Genomic DNA, 17,431 nt, shown 5'->3' with positions numbered 1-17,431 from the left:
ATTTCTGAAGAAGGGTCTAGGCCCGAAACGTCAGCCTTCCGTCTCCTCTGATGCTGCTTGGCCTGCTGTGTTCATCCAGCTCGACACCTTGTTATCTCAGATTCTCCAGCATCTGCAGTTCCTACTATCTCCTGTACTCAATACACTGACCAATAAAGGTGGGTGTACCAAACACCACCTTCACTATCCTGTCGACCTGAACTATACTCTTGTCTCATCATGGAGCAAATATGCATTAAATGATAACAATGGGTTTTGACAAAGTGATTGAGGTGATTCTCTATTTACTTGAACTTTTTGCAAGAACATTACTGGACTAATTTCATTTTCAGTGTCTAAAAGTAGTGGTAAGGAAAACAAGCTAAAATAAAGAGGTGAATACTTTGAAATTTGTTAACATTGACTATTTAAAGGGAACAGTTCTATTGTACAACATTGCAGGAGATAGTGTTTAATTCCTTATTTTAGTCCAGTGTGCTTATTCTTTCAAACAATAATTTGAGAGATTTCTTTGAACAGGTTAGTTTATTTGTAACTGTTGAAGCAGTCACATGGTATATTTAATTATGCAGAAGTACTCTGTTTAGTCTGCAGAAACACTGTTCATTATTGCAGAAACTCCCTTCATACTCTTACTTTCAAATCTCAAAATCAAGAAAGGTCTGCTGACAACTATATCAATCCCAGAATCCTATATTACTTACTCCTCAAACTCACTTGATGTGTTTATAGTGTAATGCTGACTGATGGTGAGTTTCTCAGGAGTGTCACTCCCTCTTTTTCCTCCCCCCATTCACTGAAATGACTTTGCACCAACACCTGATAAAACTCATTACACACATTGATTTATAGGTTTGCGTGTTGATACTTGGCTCAATTGTAGTAGGAAGGAGCAAGTGCTCTGACAACAAGGCCCTCCCTTATGAAGGAACATTATTCTCATGAGGCAACAAGGACAGGAGGTATAAAGGGAATCAAATGTTTAGCTATTGAATCAATGTCAAGTAGGATGATTTCTGGAAGCTTGATATTTCTTTACACCTAAAATTAATTTGCATTTTACTCCAGCCCTTCAGTTTTTTTCCCAAGTTCAGCAAATTGTTGTGCCGTACCATGCTGATTAATTTCTTCTCTGACCCGGTGCTGATAGTTTGTACTGCAGAGTGTCTGGACTAACATGAACTGACCCAAAATAAGACCTTAATCTTCCTCAACCTGAAACCTGTCAATAAATTTCCATTAACAACTATTACTTTCAATTAATTATTCTGGTTTTACTTGTACTGCTTTCTAGGAGAGTATATGTGTGTATCTGTCACTATACTGGGGAGACAGCAGTATAAGAACCCTCAAAAAATTCCTTAAGATTTGTGATTTCCCATACGACAAATTAAGCCTGGATCTAGCTAGGACTCTGTTACCCTGAGTCAGGGATTATGGGAGATAAAGATGAGGCATATTTTATAGCTGCTTTTTTTTCATGATTATCTGTGTCCATGACAATGTTCTAGAGGGCAGAGTCTTCCTATTTTTGGAGTTCCCACAATCTGATCCCTCAGGAGATGCTACGTATGGTATGTGTGGCGAGACTAAATGTAGTCACCAGCCTGCTTGGACCACAAGAATGCAATCTCAGTTTGGATCTGTGAAGCCGTTATTTCATTGTCTTTGAAAAAGCATTATTTTTTAATTCAGCCTGTAAAACTGGACATTTTCTGCAAATTGCCAGTGTAACATGCAGGAAACTCTGCATCCTACTTCTGTTGACCAGTCACTTTCCCAGAAATACGCCTTTTGGGCAGATGTGACTCCAAAAATATTCTGATTAGAGTAAGAAGCCACCATTGCGGCACATATTTAACAGATCACCCTTAATCCCATAAATTTAATTCTGATCAGTAATGGAAATTACAACTTGTGTATCTTAACAACTCCCTCACCCCTCACTCTTCCATTGGATCCTCACAGATCTTTGGGGCAGAGTGAACACCTTTGGCCTATGATCTATTTTGAACCAATTAAAGTGTCTGGTCCTTCAAAGCATTTGGCCCATGTTTCCATGGCATCACTCCAGATGGGATGATAGTGGTCACTTTTAAAACTCTGCAAACTGTTTATTTTGTTTCATGTTGTTTTGGTTTTATTTCATTGTTGTCTAACAACAGTGGTAAGATTTGTATTTGTGTTAAACTTGTTCATTTTTTTGGAATAAAATGGGATTTTGATTGCATTTTTTCCATTTTTTTCATTTCGCTGTTTGTTAATTGTATTTGACAATGGACTGAACTTTATACACCAGCTGACAGCTGATGCATATCAAGATATATGTATTAAAGTCACAAGCAAATAAAATGAAAATGTTCTAATAAATCTTCTGCTTTAAACACTCATTCCTTATGAAACAAATTTAACACCGGAAGAATAATCTTACCAAATGAGTGTTCTTGAATCTCTGCCCACACTTGTTTGCTGAAGTAAACTGTTCTTTTTAATGACCAGTTCACCTCTGGGTCTGCAGAGTGACAAACCCTAGATGGAGCTGTTGATCTAATATGATGCAAAGCATTTTACTGAAGAACTCAGCTTCATGACTGCCGTACCATGCAGAAAGCAGAAACAGTTTAAACATATCTTGTGCTGAGATTATATATTACTTATATAATGTCAAATGTCCAGTCAACTTATTTATAGAACTTGTGGCAAGTTTTTTTTAGTCCATGAAGCATTGCAGTTTAAACCAATAAATTCATTAGGAACACTTTTGAATATCCAGATCATATGAACTTGAATTCATTCTTAATTACCCTATCTTGATATTCAGTATAAGCTTCTTCAGAAGACTACTTAAAACATCAACTGTGCATCTGTTGCTAACGTTCAACGGTATTGTGTTTTAATAACAATCGTAAGTCACAACTATATTTCACCAGTGCTCAAATGTGAAAACTGATTTTAAAAAGCCGTTTCAAATTAAGTGCATAATAAATTTTTCAGTTCTACTTTGACAGAAATTTGTAACAGTACATATGTCAATGCCAGACAATTGATTAATTTTCTCAAAATTACATCCACATGATTGAAATATTTGTGGAATCAGCAGACTGTTTAAAAATTGGCACTTTGATTTAGCTATTGCCTGCATACTTTTGTTTTGTTGGTGATTTGCACAGGCTCACATGTTGGATTGGAAAGTATTTTAAAGTTGGCAGGAGATGCTTCTTAAGTAGTTGCATGAATGCTGCCTCACTGTTGGATCCACATGAAAAATGCTCAATTTTCCGAAACTGGGATTTTTCATCAGCAACTGCCAGTAACTTGTAAATGTTTTTGTGTTGTATTAGAAATTCAACACCCAACAGAGAGGAGGACAACTTTCTGGCTTATTTGCAATTTTTGAGTTACTGGTGTCTTTGTTGTAGTTAATGTTCATCAAAATAATTTTTGACTAGGTTTGAAAATGAATATTAAACCTAAAGGGATATTTGGAAATTCATACATGGAGAATTCCTTCTGTAGCTCAGAATTATACTAATTTAAGATTAGTACAGAAATATCTCAGCAGACTCCAAAGAGACCATGCTGTTTATCAGACTAAATATATTGGTAATGTATAGACTTTGAAAGTAATTTTATCAGCAGCTAAGTACTTTACTGTAAATGTTTCTTTAACAGAACTGCAATTTGTGAGAAGAGGAATGAGTTGCACCACATGTGAGAGTGGCTGCTTGAATGCCAGGAGGTAGAAAATATCTGGAATTAGTCTGTGTTCCCTCCTCATAAAAAAAATGCAGCATAATGTAGCATTCAAACATGATTGTTCCCACATGTACTTTCTGTCATCACTATCATTCTTAAAGAGACAATGTTCTGGTTAATTGGGTGGTGTGAAATATTCATCAGTTTTGCACCTTGGCAAGATGCAACTATTGTCTCCTCCCCTCATAAAGGCAATGACTGGGCTGTTGTTCAATGGGACTTAGATGCTGTCTGACTCTCTTATTCACTGGTATGCTTTGATAGTCAGCTTCAGCAGGCTCATTGATCATGGAGTACACTAAGGCCACATATTCCTATCATAGAACATAGAACAGTACAGCACAGTACAGGCCCTTCGGCCCACGATGTTGTGCCGACCTATTATCCTACCAAGATCAATCTACCCTGCATACCCTACATCTTACTATCCCCCATGTGCCTATCCAAGAGTCGCTTAAAAGTCTCTATAAAGTATCTGACTCCACTACCACTGCCGGCAGCGCATTTCACACGCCCACCACTCTCTGTATGAAGAACCTACCTCTGACATCCCCCCTATACCTTCCTCCAATCACCTTAAAATTATGCCTTCTCGTAATAGTCATTTCTGCCCTGGGAAAAAGTCTCTGACTATCCACTCTATCTCTGCCTCTCATCATCTTGTACACCTCTATCAAGTCACCTCTCATCCTTCTTCGCTTCAATGAAAAAAGCTGTAGTTCCCTCAACATTTCCTCATAAGACTTGCCCTCCCGTCCAGGCAGCATCCTGGTAACTCTCCTCCGCACCCTCTCTAAAGCTTTGACATATTTCCTATAATGAGGTGACCAGAACTGAACACAATATTCCAAGTGTGGTCTAACTAGAGTTTTGTAGTGCTGCAGCATAACCTCATGGCTCTTAAACTCAATTCCCCTGCCAATGAAAGCCAACACATCATACGCCTTCTTAACAACCCTATCAACTTGGGTTGCAACTTTGAGGGGTCTATCGACCCCAACATCCCTCTGTTCCTCCACACTGCTGAGAATCCTGCCATTAACCCTGTATTCCGCATTCAAATTCGACCTTCTAAAATGAATCACTTCACACTTTTCTGGGTTGAATTCCATCTGCCACTTCTTTGCCCAGCTCTGCATCCTGTCGATGTCCCCTTGCAACCTGCAACCCTCCACAACTCCACCAACCTTCATGTCATCGGCAAACTTACTAATCCACCCTTCCACTTCCTCATCCAAGTCATTTATAAAGATCACAAAGGGCAGAGGTCCCAGAACAGATGCCTGCGGAACACCACTGGTCACCGAGCTCCAGGCTGAATACTTTCCATCTACTACCACCCTCTGTCTTATTTTGGATAGCCAGTTTTGAATCCAGACAGCCAAATTTCCCTGGATCCCATGCCTCCTTACTTTCTGAATGAGCCTACCATGTGGCACCTCATCAAATGCCTTGATAAAATCCATATACACTACATACAAATGTGGTGTACACTTTGAACATGCATATAGACAGTTGTTAGCTCCGCTCCCTCTCACACGCCAACATTTTTATGAGAATTGACTCAAAAACAGACTGGGCATTCATGAGCAGTGTAGATCAGAATTTAAGTCATCAACTGTTCAAAGTGGTCCTTAAGAAAATAATACAGGTGTATCAATGTAACCAGTGTTATCTGAGAGATGCTGTATATGTACATCTGCATTGTTAGCTCCAGGAGGTAGCTGAAGAACACAGTAGCAGTGATTGAGTTGGAGGGTGGAAGGAGCTGGACATTGATGAGGTTCATTAATGAACCAGTTGGTACCCATTATCCCTGAGCCCACTGAGATTAAGTGGTGGCCCAGGGAGTATTTAGAGGTTGCATGGCTCTCCTGAGCCCTCTGGTAACAGCCCAGCAAACTCTGTTGGCTGATTCAGGGGGAGTAGGAGTGAAAGCCAACCTTCACTGCCTTTATCACCAACCTGCCAGCGCTGTTCTCTCCTGTGCCCCTAACTCCATTCTCAACCTCCTGCCATTCTTCAGCATTGGTATGAGATCTCTGGATAATCCTGAGGCTCTGTTGAGTACACTGCCACCTCTCCTGCTGGACCTGGCAACTTGTCTTTACTACTGCCCTGAAGTGTTGATTTATACTTTTTGACTAAATTATGGAACAGGACTTGTCATCATGACCTTCTGGCCAAGCTGCCTTTTTTTTCAGGTTAAGTATGGTTCTGTGTAAATATCTGATTCACATTTAAGATGTTTGTTAGATCAACCATAAGATAGGGAAGTTTTAAAGGGAGTAGACAGAAAGATGGGCACCAACATATAGAAAGTGAAAAGATGCATAAAGTGAGTGTTGGACAGTACTAACAAAGAAAATAGTACTGTATTAGATCAAAATAGATGAAGAAGCATCATAAAATGGGGTGAATAATTATTGCTGAACTACAAATGTAAATGGTCATGTGGGAAAGTGATTCAATGGTAGTAATAGAAACATAGTTTAAAATGGTGCGATCTGAGGGTGTCGTGTTCAGATTTACAAAATATTGAGAACAGATTAGAAAGGGAAGAATGTTGCTTGCAGAACCGATTCGGGAAGACATTATGGTATTAGAAAGAGAGAATGTTCTTGAGGGGACAAGGACAGAATTTATTTAATCAGAGTTGAGAAGCAAAAGTGGTATGATCCAGTTGCTGGGTTATTCTATAGACCTCCAGATAATGAGACAAAGAATGATAGAGGATCAAATCTATAGAGAAATCATACCTACGTGAAGAACTGTCATGTGATGATATTGGAGCACTTTAATTAATAAAAATCAATAAAGACAGTGTTGAGAGTAAAGGGTTAGGAAGGGTTAGAATTTCTGAAATGTGCTCAGGATAACTTCCTTCAGCCCAACCAGACTTTGCTGAGAAATGAGATGAACCAAGTATCTGTGGGGAATACTTGGTTATGAAGGAACATTGCATATAAGATTTAGATGAGCAAGGAAAAATCTAACATGGAGCTTATAAATTATAATAGAACTAACAATTTTTGTTCTTTTGTGGGATATTGGTGTTGTTGGCAAAGCCAGAATTTGTTGTCCACCCCTAATTGCCCTTGAACTGAGCGAACAGTTTGGCCATTTCGGAGGGCATTTAACAATAAATCGTCTTTTTGTGAATTTGAAATCACATGTAGGCCAGACCAAGTAAAGATGGCAGATTTCCAGGATATTAGTGAGCCAGATGGGTCTTTACAGACAATTGCTGATTGTTTCATGGCACCACTACTGAAACTGTCTTTGTATTACAGGCTTATTTATTGAGTTTTAATTTCCACCAGCTGCCATGGTGGCATTTGAAGCTTTGTCCTCAGCCTGGACCCCTGCATTACTCGTCCTGTGATATTATCACTATCACTAACCCACTGTCACCCCAATGGAATGAATGGAGAATGAGCCAGGGTAAAACAGAGCCAACAATTTATAGAGGAAAAAAAGTGAATGGGAACACAGGCAGACCTTTGAGGAGGAGATCTTTCAGCGAAAGGCTCAGTGCATTGCAAAGAGGATGAAGCGTTCAAAAACCAAAGTTGCCTGTAAGAATTTTAAGAAATCATTGAAAAAAGTATTGAATAAAAAGGCTCATGAACAAAATTGATACTCACGAAATAGGAGAGTCAATGTTAGTTTGGATAAAAAAGAATTGGCATAAGGACAGAAAGCAGCGAGCCTGATGCACGGTTATGTTTTCGATTGAATGACGGTAGACAGTGATATTCTTCAACAAAACTAGTTCCACTTTTTTGGTATTTATCAATGACTTTTATAGTGGCGTGCCAAATAAAATTTCAAAATTTGCTGACGATACCAAACATAAAGGAGTTTTAGTTGTGAAGATAACACCAATTGACTGCAGGCCAGCAGAATGGGCACACACACAAGCGACAGGTGCCCTTTAATTCAGAGAATTGAGAGGTGATGTATTTCAACAGAAGTGCTAGGAAGAGCCATTCTAAAGAAAGCCGAGGCACAGAGGAACCTTGGGGTCATTTGCATCAATCCCGAATGTACCATGAAGAGTTAGCAAAGCACATGAGATCTGGGCTTCTTAAATAATGGTGTAAAGTGCAAAAGCAAGCAACTTAGATTGAAACTTAACAAGATTTCTCTGACCACAATAGGTGCACTGTGTACAGTTCAGGCGAACTGAATTTTGGGAACGTTGTAAGGATTCATATAGAGACTGCTGGGGAGAACCACCAAAATACCTGCAGGGACATGGGATATTAAGTACTGGGTTGGGTCGGAGAAGCTGAAATTCTGGGGAAGATTTGACGGAGATGTAAAAATTGTGACAGTTAGATGACATAAACAAAGAAAAGCTGTTTGCAACAGAAGAGCCTGCAAAGTCTATGGGACTCAGACTTAAGGTTTTGATTAAATGATGCTGTGAGTTGGGAGGAATTTGTTTTTACACAACAAGTGGTAATGATCTGGAACTGACTGCCTATGAGGATGGTGGAAGAGGAACTGCTCAATGATTCCAAAAGGAAATTGAAAGGGTATTTGAAGAAACTAAATAGATATGGTGCTAAGTCAGTAATGAAACTTAGAGGTTCTACTGGGAGCTGCCATAGTCTCAATGAGCCAAATGGCCTTATTCTGTGCCATAAAGACTCTATGGCTTGACATTTGAACTCTTTTCTCAATCGCAACTGACTGAATGAGGAAGAGCACAGGGATTCTTTTGATGACACCTCCTTCCCCCCATTACTATATGTTCAAGCTTTAGTTATGCAAAAACTAAAACAGAAAGGAAAGATAACTTTCATTGTTTCATGTACAAAAAGCTAAATTAAAGGCTATGTGAATAATTTATTGTTTAATAAATCAAATGACTTGTTTTTATTAAGGTTACTACTTCTTTAAAAAAATTAAATAAACAAAAAAATTTCCTTCAAATTACCAAAAGTTTGCAATCTATGTTAATGGTTGTTGACCTGCATCGTCCTGTCCAACCAGGTATTAGTGACAAATAGGAAAACAGGAAATAATTCCAAAATTATTCCTGTACTGATATCCAAATACATTTATAATTGAAATAATGTAATTATCATGTTATTCACACTTCAGTTTTTCTTTGTTTTATGTTAACTATTTTAGCTGACGGAATTTATGAGGACATTTAAACTTCAATAACATTTCAGAGCTTTTTCTAGTTGAATTCTTCACTGAATCCTCACTGTTTGCCACATTGTTTTAATTTACTGCAAATTAAACTTGTTAAAACTATCCATTTGCTGAAGGAGTTCAAGACCAAAAGCTGCGCCACCCTGTAGGGATAACTAAAGTGTTGTCTGCAGGTCAAAATCCGGTTTTAACTACCACCTCCTAATTTACTCATTTACCTTACAGGCCATCAGTAATCCCTTTGATGTTTGAATTTCTGTTTTTTATTTGGAAATATAAAGCTGTTTCTGTAAGAAGAAGCTGTGTAATTATGTTTTAATTGCCTAGTTCCCACCAATTAACTGAACATAAAGAACGGTGCCTTATTGATGGCTTCAACCCACCCCTGGCTAGTCTCTCACCTTCCACTACTCTTCAGCTCATCCAAAAACCCAATTTCACATCAAGTCATGATTCCTTTCCTTGCTAACCTATATTAGGCACAAAAACAGAAATTGCTGGAAAAGCTCAGCAGGTCTGACAGCATCTGCCCAGAGAAATCAGAGTTAACGTTTCGGGTCCAGTGACCCTTCTTCAGAACTGATGCGAGCTAGGAAAAATGTGGTTTTTATGCAGAAGATAGGATGGAGGAGGGGTAAGGAGTAAACAATAGGTGCCGATAGAGCCCAAAGAGAGAGAAGAACAGATGGATAGACACAGGAGGAGTGGATAACCATGAGCCTAAGAGAATGAATAGTTACTAATAGAGACTATTAGTGGCTAGCAATGGACTGTGTGTAATAATAGACCATGTGATGACAAGGACTGGTGTGTGGATTTCGAGGTAAGGACATGGGTGCCTCAATGCCTAAAATTGTTGAACATGGTATTTAGTCCAGAAGACTGTAGACTTTCCAAGCAGAAAATGAAGTGCTGTTCTTCTAGCTTAAATTGGGCACAGTCTGGCAAATCTGGTTTGTCATTTTCATGACCCTTAATGGCTTGTCCTTCTCTAGTTCTGTAATTTCCTCCAATCTCATATGCCCCCAAGGTCTCTGCACTCTTCTCATTCTGGTTTCTTACACACCCACGTTTTAATACTTCATTATTTGCAGCCATGCATTTGGTTGCCCAGGTTCCAAATCAATGCTTCTCATGCTTTCTCCCACTGTGACCCAATTTCAAGGTTTAAAAATTGTTGCACCCCTTCAGTGAGAACAGTGGGAATGGGTTTTGGGGACAGGGTGAGGGGCTACTGTCAGCATTTTGTCAAAGTTCCATGATGGTTTTTGCTGCCTTAGTCACCCAAATTCCAGCTCCCTTAGCATCATGACCTTCCACTTTCGGCAGCCCTACTCTAAGCGCTGGGTTTTGTTCCCCAAATTCCTTTGCTTGTCTCCCTTTCTTTTCTCCTCAAAAGTGCTCCTTAAAAACTATCACTTTTACTTTTTTTTTGTTGATCACTTGCCCTAATATTTCCTTATGTGCTCTGTGCCAACTGTTGCTTAATTATCTTCTATGGAACACATAGTGAAACATCTCAGTGTTAAAGGTCCTGCATAAGTTTAAGTTATGGCTGTTGTTTTAACTCTTCCAATCCTACAGTCACCCTTCAGATATGTTTCCTATTCTTTCACTTGATTGATTTAGATAATTTTTTATGTATTTCTCCACCACGACCAACACTTCTCTCATTCTAGCACAGATGGCCCAACATTTGCATATTCTCTTAAATGTTTCCAGATTGCTGTGTTTTTCCATACCTTCCCCACCCAAACTCTCTCCCATCGTCTTCCATATGTTTCAAAAGAGCAAACTTAGAAAGGTGAAGATCACTTTCTTTTTAAAAGCAAAAGCACTGTCCAAGCTCAAAATACAATTTCCACCTAAAAGTTGTGCTGAATAAGGGTTTGTGACCAAGGGTGCTATTTCAAAGTGGCTGAATTATTTAAAACATTGCTATTTCTGGATTTTTTTTTAACCAGTGTTTGTTTACAACCTGAACCCAATAACCTTGTGTATGAAAAGCTCCAAGTTTAGCACTAGAAGCCTCAGAGATCGTTTGACATCCACAAACTTACGTGTTCGAAACACTCACTACCTGAGAGAATAATTTCAATCCTGCCATTTCTTCCCAAAACGTAGCTAATTATCATAGATTGTTTATCAAGGATTTCAAAATACTTTGGGTTCAAGATAATTTCTTCAAAGTTTGGAGATGATGAGGTCCGTTTCTGGAGCTCTCCCAGTTTGCCAATGCAAATTTGGCAGAGAAGCCAAGGGTTTCTGCAACAGCAAAATGAAGGTGGATGTGAGAGAATTCACATGGAAATTCCAGCCCAGCCTATCCCATCCCCTCCTTGTCACCCCACCCTGTTTTTTAAAAAAATTATCAAAGGCAGTAACAACAATGCTGTTAAATTTCACATTGATGTGTTTCATTCTCATCTAATCTTCACTGATTTTGGAATGTTGACTAAAGTAGGCAGGCACTCAACAGCTGAACAAAGTGAAGAATGACAGCTTGAGATATTTAATCCCCTGGTTAAGCTTCTCCTGCAGTACATGGATTTATAAATAATGCATGCATTGCTACAGCTTAGTTATAAAAGCAAAAGGGAAAGAAAACATAGCTTGTGTTCACGTCATGGACGCATCCTCTAAAAACAGCTAGTTAATCTGGTAATTTGGACAACTGCTGCTGGAGCATTCACACAATAGCAGATTGCACTGTACAATAGACAGTAAAGCTTGGGTGGTTCCATGGCTGCTTTCAGAATGCAATTGTAGCAGATCTTTAACCATAAAAAGGAATTGGCTTTGATTTCAGATGTAAAGGGCTTCAAGATGTTGAGTTTATGAGTTTGCAATGTTCGGCTGTTATTTCCTATACCATCTGACTTGCCTTGACAATTAGGTTGAGTACTACAGCCTGTATCCAATTAACTTAATAATGCAAGTGTGAAAACGTGGTTTGATATTCTGGATGGGACGATCAATCCAAGATCTTTCAGGTAGAACAAAATCTAATTTTTGTGAGGCATCATTGCTTGTCTAAGCAGAAAGTATTCTAATGATAACTAAACTGTATTGGAAAAAGCATATCTTGAAATAATGCAAAAAAGCCATATTATTTTGGAGAAGTTAATTATGTTTGAGGAGGGTAAGCCAGAATTATTCATGTATGATAACATGAAAAGCTTAGAATTTACAGTGCAGACAGTAAAAGTGTAATGCAAAGAAACTACAGCAAAATGTTCCATCAAAAATGCACATGTTGCAATTTCTTTTTAATCTTATTTTCTTGGGCAACGTTAGATAAATTTACAATGGGAACCTTAATATCTTTCAAGATTATAAAGGAAAGAGCTACAGTAGTTCACTCATGTAAACATACCAATCTCTGTAATGTACCTCCTTGAATACAATTTCTGGGTTTAACTGTTTCTGATTCCTTAAAGCTCATAATTTTCAACTTCTGTATAGCAATCAACTAATGCTAGAAATTCTGTATGAGTCATAACAAGCAAAAAGCAGATGGTGAATATTTTTCAATCCAAATGCTTGATCATTGTGACTCTTAGTTATGTCCAAATAATCCTTTGGTGAAGTACCTGAGATGCTTTATTCTAGAATATTCGGTAATTTTTAGAAAGATCACCTTTTTAATAGTGGCTTCTTTCTTTCCTGTTCATCCTTCGAGTTTGGGTTTGATTTATTATTGTCCCATGTACCAAGATACAATGGAAAGTGTTGTTTTGCTTGCTATCGGGCCATACAAAGTGCATCAGGGTAGCAGAACAGCATGCAGAATACAGTGTTTCAGCCAGAGAGTAATAGAGTTATACAACACAGAAACCCAGATCCTTTGATCTAACTCGTCCATGCCGATCAGATACCCAAAATTAACATGGTCCCATTTATCAGCATTTGGCCCATATCCCTCTAAACCTATACCCATCTAGATGTCTTTTAAATGTTATAATTGCACCAGCCTCCACCACCACCTCTGGCAGCCTGTTATATACACTCACAACCCTCTGTTTGAAAAGTTTGCCCTTTAGATCCCTTTTGTCTTTCCCCTCTCACCTTAAACCTATGCCCCTCTAGTTTTGGACTCCCCTACCCTAGGAAAAAGGACCTTGGCTTTTCATCCTATCCATGCCTCTCATCATTTTATAAACCTTTATAAGGTCACCCCTCAGTCTCCGATGCTCCAGGGAGAATAGCCCCAGCCTATTCAGCCTCTCCTTATGGTTCAAACCCTTCAACCCTGGCAACATCTTTCCTGCAGCCTTTCCTATAGCAGGGAGACCTGAATTGAACACAGTATTCCAAAAGGACCCTAACCAATGTCCTTTATAGTCGCAACATGGCCTCCTAACTCCTATATTCAATGCAGTGACCAATAAAAGCAAGTGTACCAAATGCTTTCTTCACTATCCTGTCCACCTGTGCCTCTATTTTCAAGGAACTATGAACCTACGCTCCAAGGTCTCTGTGTTTGGCAGCACTCCCCAGGATCCTACTATTAAGTGTATAAGTCCTGGCCTGATTTGCCTTAGGAAAATGCAACCCCTCATATTTATCTAAATTAAATTCCATCTGCCAGTCCTCGGCCCATTGGCCCATCTGATCAAGATCCCGTTATAGTCCGAAATAACCTTCTTCACTGTTCACTGCCAATTTTGGTGTCATCTGCAAACTTACTAACCATACCTCCTATATTTGCATCCGAATCATTTATATAAATGACAAAAAACAGTTGATCCAGCACCGATCCGTGTGGCACACACTGGTCACAAGCTTCCTGTTCAATAAACAACCCTCCACCACCACCCTGTGTCTCCTACCTTCAAGCCAATTTTGTATCCAAAGAGTGAGGAAGAAGCTGATCTTGAACCTGTTTGTACATATATTCTAACTTTTGTTTCTTCTGCCCAATGGAAGGGGTGGAAGAGAATATGGCTGGGGGGTGAGAGGGATCTTTGATGATGCTGGTTGCTTTCCCGAGGCAGTAGGAAGTGTACATGGAGTCAGTGGATGGAAGGCTGGTTTGTGCGACGGACTGGGCTCTGTTCATGACTGTCTGTAGATTCTTGTGGTTTTGGGCAGAGCAATTGCCATTCCAAGCTGTGATGCATCCAGACAGGATGCTTTCTGTGGTACATCTATAAAAATTTGTAAGAGTCCTTGTGGACATACCAAATTTCCTTAGCCTCTTGAGGAAGTAGTGACGTTGTTGTGTTTTCTTGTCATTGTCTGTCATCTGCATGTATTTGGTGCGGTTCTGGTGTATACCAACGTGATCGCTAAGATAGATCTGCACTTCGAAGGATCTCCTGCAAATAGAACAGGACATTCCTGATGATTGAATTTTTGGATCCGTTACTAGACCAGGATTTTTTTCTGTACATTTTCGCTCTATCCCTGATGTTCTGTTGCTTTTGAAGCAGTCTGTTCCTTGCTTTATTATGTTGTGTCAGGCACAGAGATCCTGGGCAAGCTTCTCTCAGAACTCAATGTCAAGGTCAAAACACTTAAGCAACACCTTCAGAGTTTTCCTGTTGAGCTTCCTTTGACTGAAATGAGAATGCAGTCCAGTCTCAACTTCTCCAGAGAAGGCTCAGTAAGCGAGTGTTGTCCATTCTGGCTGCAAGCCAGAACTCCAGCCCAACATCTCAGAATGATGTAGGTGCTTTTTACTCCAGCTCAAATGAGCACCTCAGCATCTGGCATTTCTCTTCTGCCATCAGACCTTCCTATGTCACAAATTATTTTGATGTGGAATCGTTGTCATTGTGTACAAAAACAACAATATCTTTACAATCTGTAGTGAGATAAATGAGCCAACTCAAAATTGCTTTCAACGATGTTAGTTCAATGGAAATTGTAGCCAAGGCACTAGGAGAATCCATCATTCTTCTGATTATAATTCAGGGATCATTAACTTTAATCTAAGCTGCCGGAACATGCAGGACAGGTCCTTGGTTTAATATCTCATCTGAGAGATGGCATGCAGAGTGATGCAGTGCCTCTTACAATGCTTTGCCAACATAATGCCAACATTCTACAGTGTAGCTTGAAAATTTCAAACAAATTTAAGCTCCTGTGACTTAACCTTTAGAATCTGTAGATAAATCTACCAACTTGTCATAAGTTGTGAGTTTTTTGGCACCATTCAATCTTTAGTGCTTCATGTGAACAGCTCATTCATCATTTACAATTCTTCATTAGTGAAAGTCAACATGTTGTTTGTTATGGGGAGACAGGCATCACAGCTAATTCCCTGTTTTGAAATTTTCAGTGAGATGACTAACTTGAGCAGATGTCCTGATTTATTCTGATTTTCCCGTCTTAACCTCTGAAGAATTGTGATCAATTGTATTGTCATCCCATTGCCCTGATAGAAATTAACATGCCAATTATTGTTCAGATCATGCATCACACTGAAAATTAGGTAAGGAGTAATGAATATCTAAGAGTATTTATAGATTCAGCAAGATTCAGATCGATTAACTGTGAAAAATAAAGCTTGAACAGTCCATTTTTACCCCCCTCTCATTAGTTTATAGCCTTTTAGCATTCACCAACTTACTCGTGTTTGAATATGCAGCTCATTGTGTGCAAATATATGGTTTTTTTGTTTGCGTTGCAATTGCTGTGACTTCAGGTTATGTGACAATGGCTACTTAATCTTCTGTCCTTAGTGCAGTCATGTTCCACAAGGAATACTAATGCTTTACAAAGTCCTTAAGCAAGATTTATTCCAAGTAGTCCCCAGTTGATTCTGAAAGATTTTAGTGCAGTGGATCTCTCTGTATTTTATTATCAACCATTTACTTTACATTAAAGCAATTTATGGACAATTTCAAACACAGTCTCCCATTTTAGTGGTGGGTTAACTTCATGTATTTTTTAGTACCAACTTATCTTTAGCATCAAGTGATTTGGGCTTTCTGTAAGCAATAACTATTCTCACTGTAGGTCATTTTCAACAGCTTTGCATATTTCCTGAGAGGAAAGACAGATATAAATCTCTCTTTTATGGTACAGAAGTGATACCATGACCTCTAAGAGTTGTTATAATAACCACAATATTTAAGACAGTAGGTCACCTCTGTTTATCCCTTTAAAGTCCTGTCTGTATATTGTGGCCATTTCATGACAAACAGTTCAATCAGCAAGAGCATTTAGCAGCAACAAGTAACTGTTAAGTCCATCAGTACTCACGGTGAAAGGTGAGCAGAATTATTAGCTATTCCTTTTCAGTCTGCCACGGCAAAATGAGACTAATTGTACCCGCTAGCCATCTGCTACCTGGCCTATTTCCATATGCCTGAGGCTGAGAATATATTGACAAAGTGGGTCTTTCAGGCTGTTGCCATGAGACAGCCTTGCAATCGCTTTTTCTGTGGTTCTATTAATGCCTAAGAAAGGCTATTAGCCTGGTTCCACAAATAGAATTAACGGACTTCTTAGCTCTGATGTTTGTGCTTCAAATGCTAAAGAGTAACAAAACCCTCCTGCACCAGAACACTAACATGTGAGGCCTAAAGAGGGATGTAGAAGCCAGAATTATACAAGGCAGGGTTTTCCTCACATTTTAATGGAACACGGATGATTTTGTTTAGAGGTATTTGGCATGAAACATAATTAGTGAAACTATTTTTCTTATAGATAATCAAAATGTAACAATACAAAACAAGTGGCTGACATTTTTAGGGTTTTGGAGATCTGAAGCTCCACCCACGACATGGTGCTCATCCAACTGTTGGAGGGAGAGGTAGTTTCGAAATGTTGGAGGGAGAGGTAGTTTCAAATGTTGGAGGGAGAGGTAGATTCTAAATTTTTTTGCTGAATCTGTGATTCTGCAAGTTAGATTAAATAACCATCAACAGTAATTCTGCATGTTACATCATACATTCAGATAGATCTTTTGCAGATCAAGATTGTTATCAAGCAAGGTCTGACATGCTCTTTAACCTTAACTTGAATGAATCTAGTTTGGTTGAAGAATGAAATTAATCATCATGTAATTTTTGTTTTCTTTGTGGTGTCATTAGATGAAGTATGGCAAATTGTTTTGGGAAATGGTGATGACTATTTGCATCCTTTGTTTATAAAATGGTACAAACTGATTTTGAAATGGAGATTGTTGTACTTTCTCATTGGACAGGCTCAAGCAGCTGGCTCTCCTCGTTCATCGCCCAGCCATAGTGCCAGTCGTCCCATGCCAATGCCAGTCAGGTCAACGTCTGCTTGTTCCACACCAACGCATGGTCCTCAAGACTCTCTATCCGGAGTTGGAGGGGATGTGCAGGAAGCGTTTGCACAGGGTAAGTGGTAATCTTGACGAATGCTAGTTACCCAGTGAATTCACTTGATCCTTTCATTATTCCACAACTACATATTTTGCCATGAAAAAGCAAAGAAAAGTATTTTTCAAACAGTATATTTTTTGCTGGTTATAAGGCAGTAACTTCTTATATCATTATATCTGTAGTGGAAAGCCATCCAAAAC

The 17,431-nt window shown here is 39.0% G+C and overlaps 1 protein-coding gene across 1 annotated transcript in view; it reads left to right on the top strand.

The window, feature by feature from the left end:
- The window catches only part of LOC109915833 (dystrobrevin beta), a 432,998-nt gene that overhangs the window by 361,725 nt on the left and 53,842 nt on the right, over positions 1–17,431 (top strand). Inside the window, exon 13 of the mRNA XM_048597128.1 lies at positions 17,087–17,246. Within this exon, the coding sequence (XP_048453085.1) occupies positions 17,087–17,246 (160 nt within the window). The remainder of the gene's footprint in view (positions 1–17,086; positions 17,247–17,431) is intronic.

The sequence above is a fragment of the Rhincodon typus genome, chromosome 5 (assembly GCF_021869965.1).
Source record: "Rhincodon typus isolate 14 chromosome 5, sRhiTyp1.1, whole genome shotgun sequence".
Classification (NCBI taxonomy): Eukaryota; Metazoa; Chordata; class Chondrichthyes; order Orectolobiformes; family Rhincodontidae; genus Rhincodon; species Rhincodon typus.
Note: the sequence above shows the minus strand (reverse complement) of the source record. Positions and strands in the feature narration are given on the sequence as shown.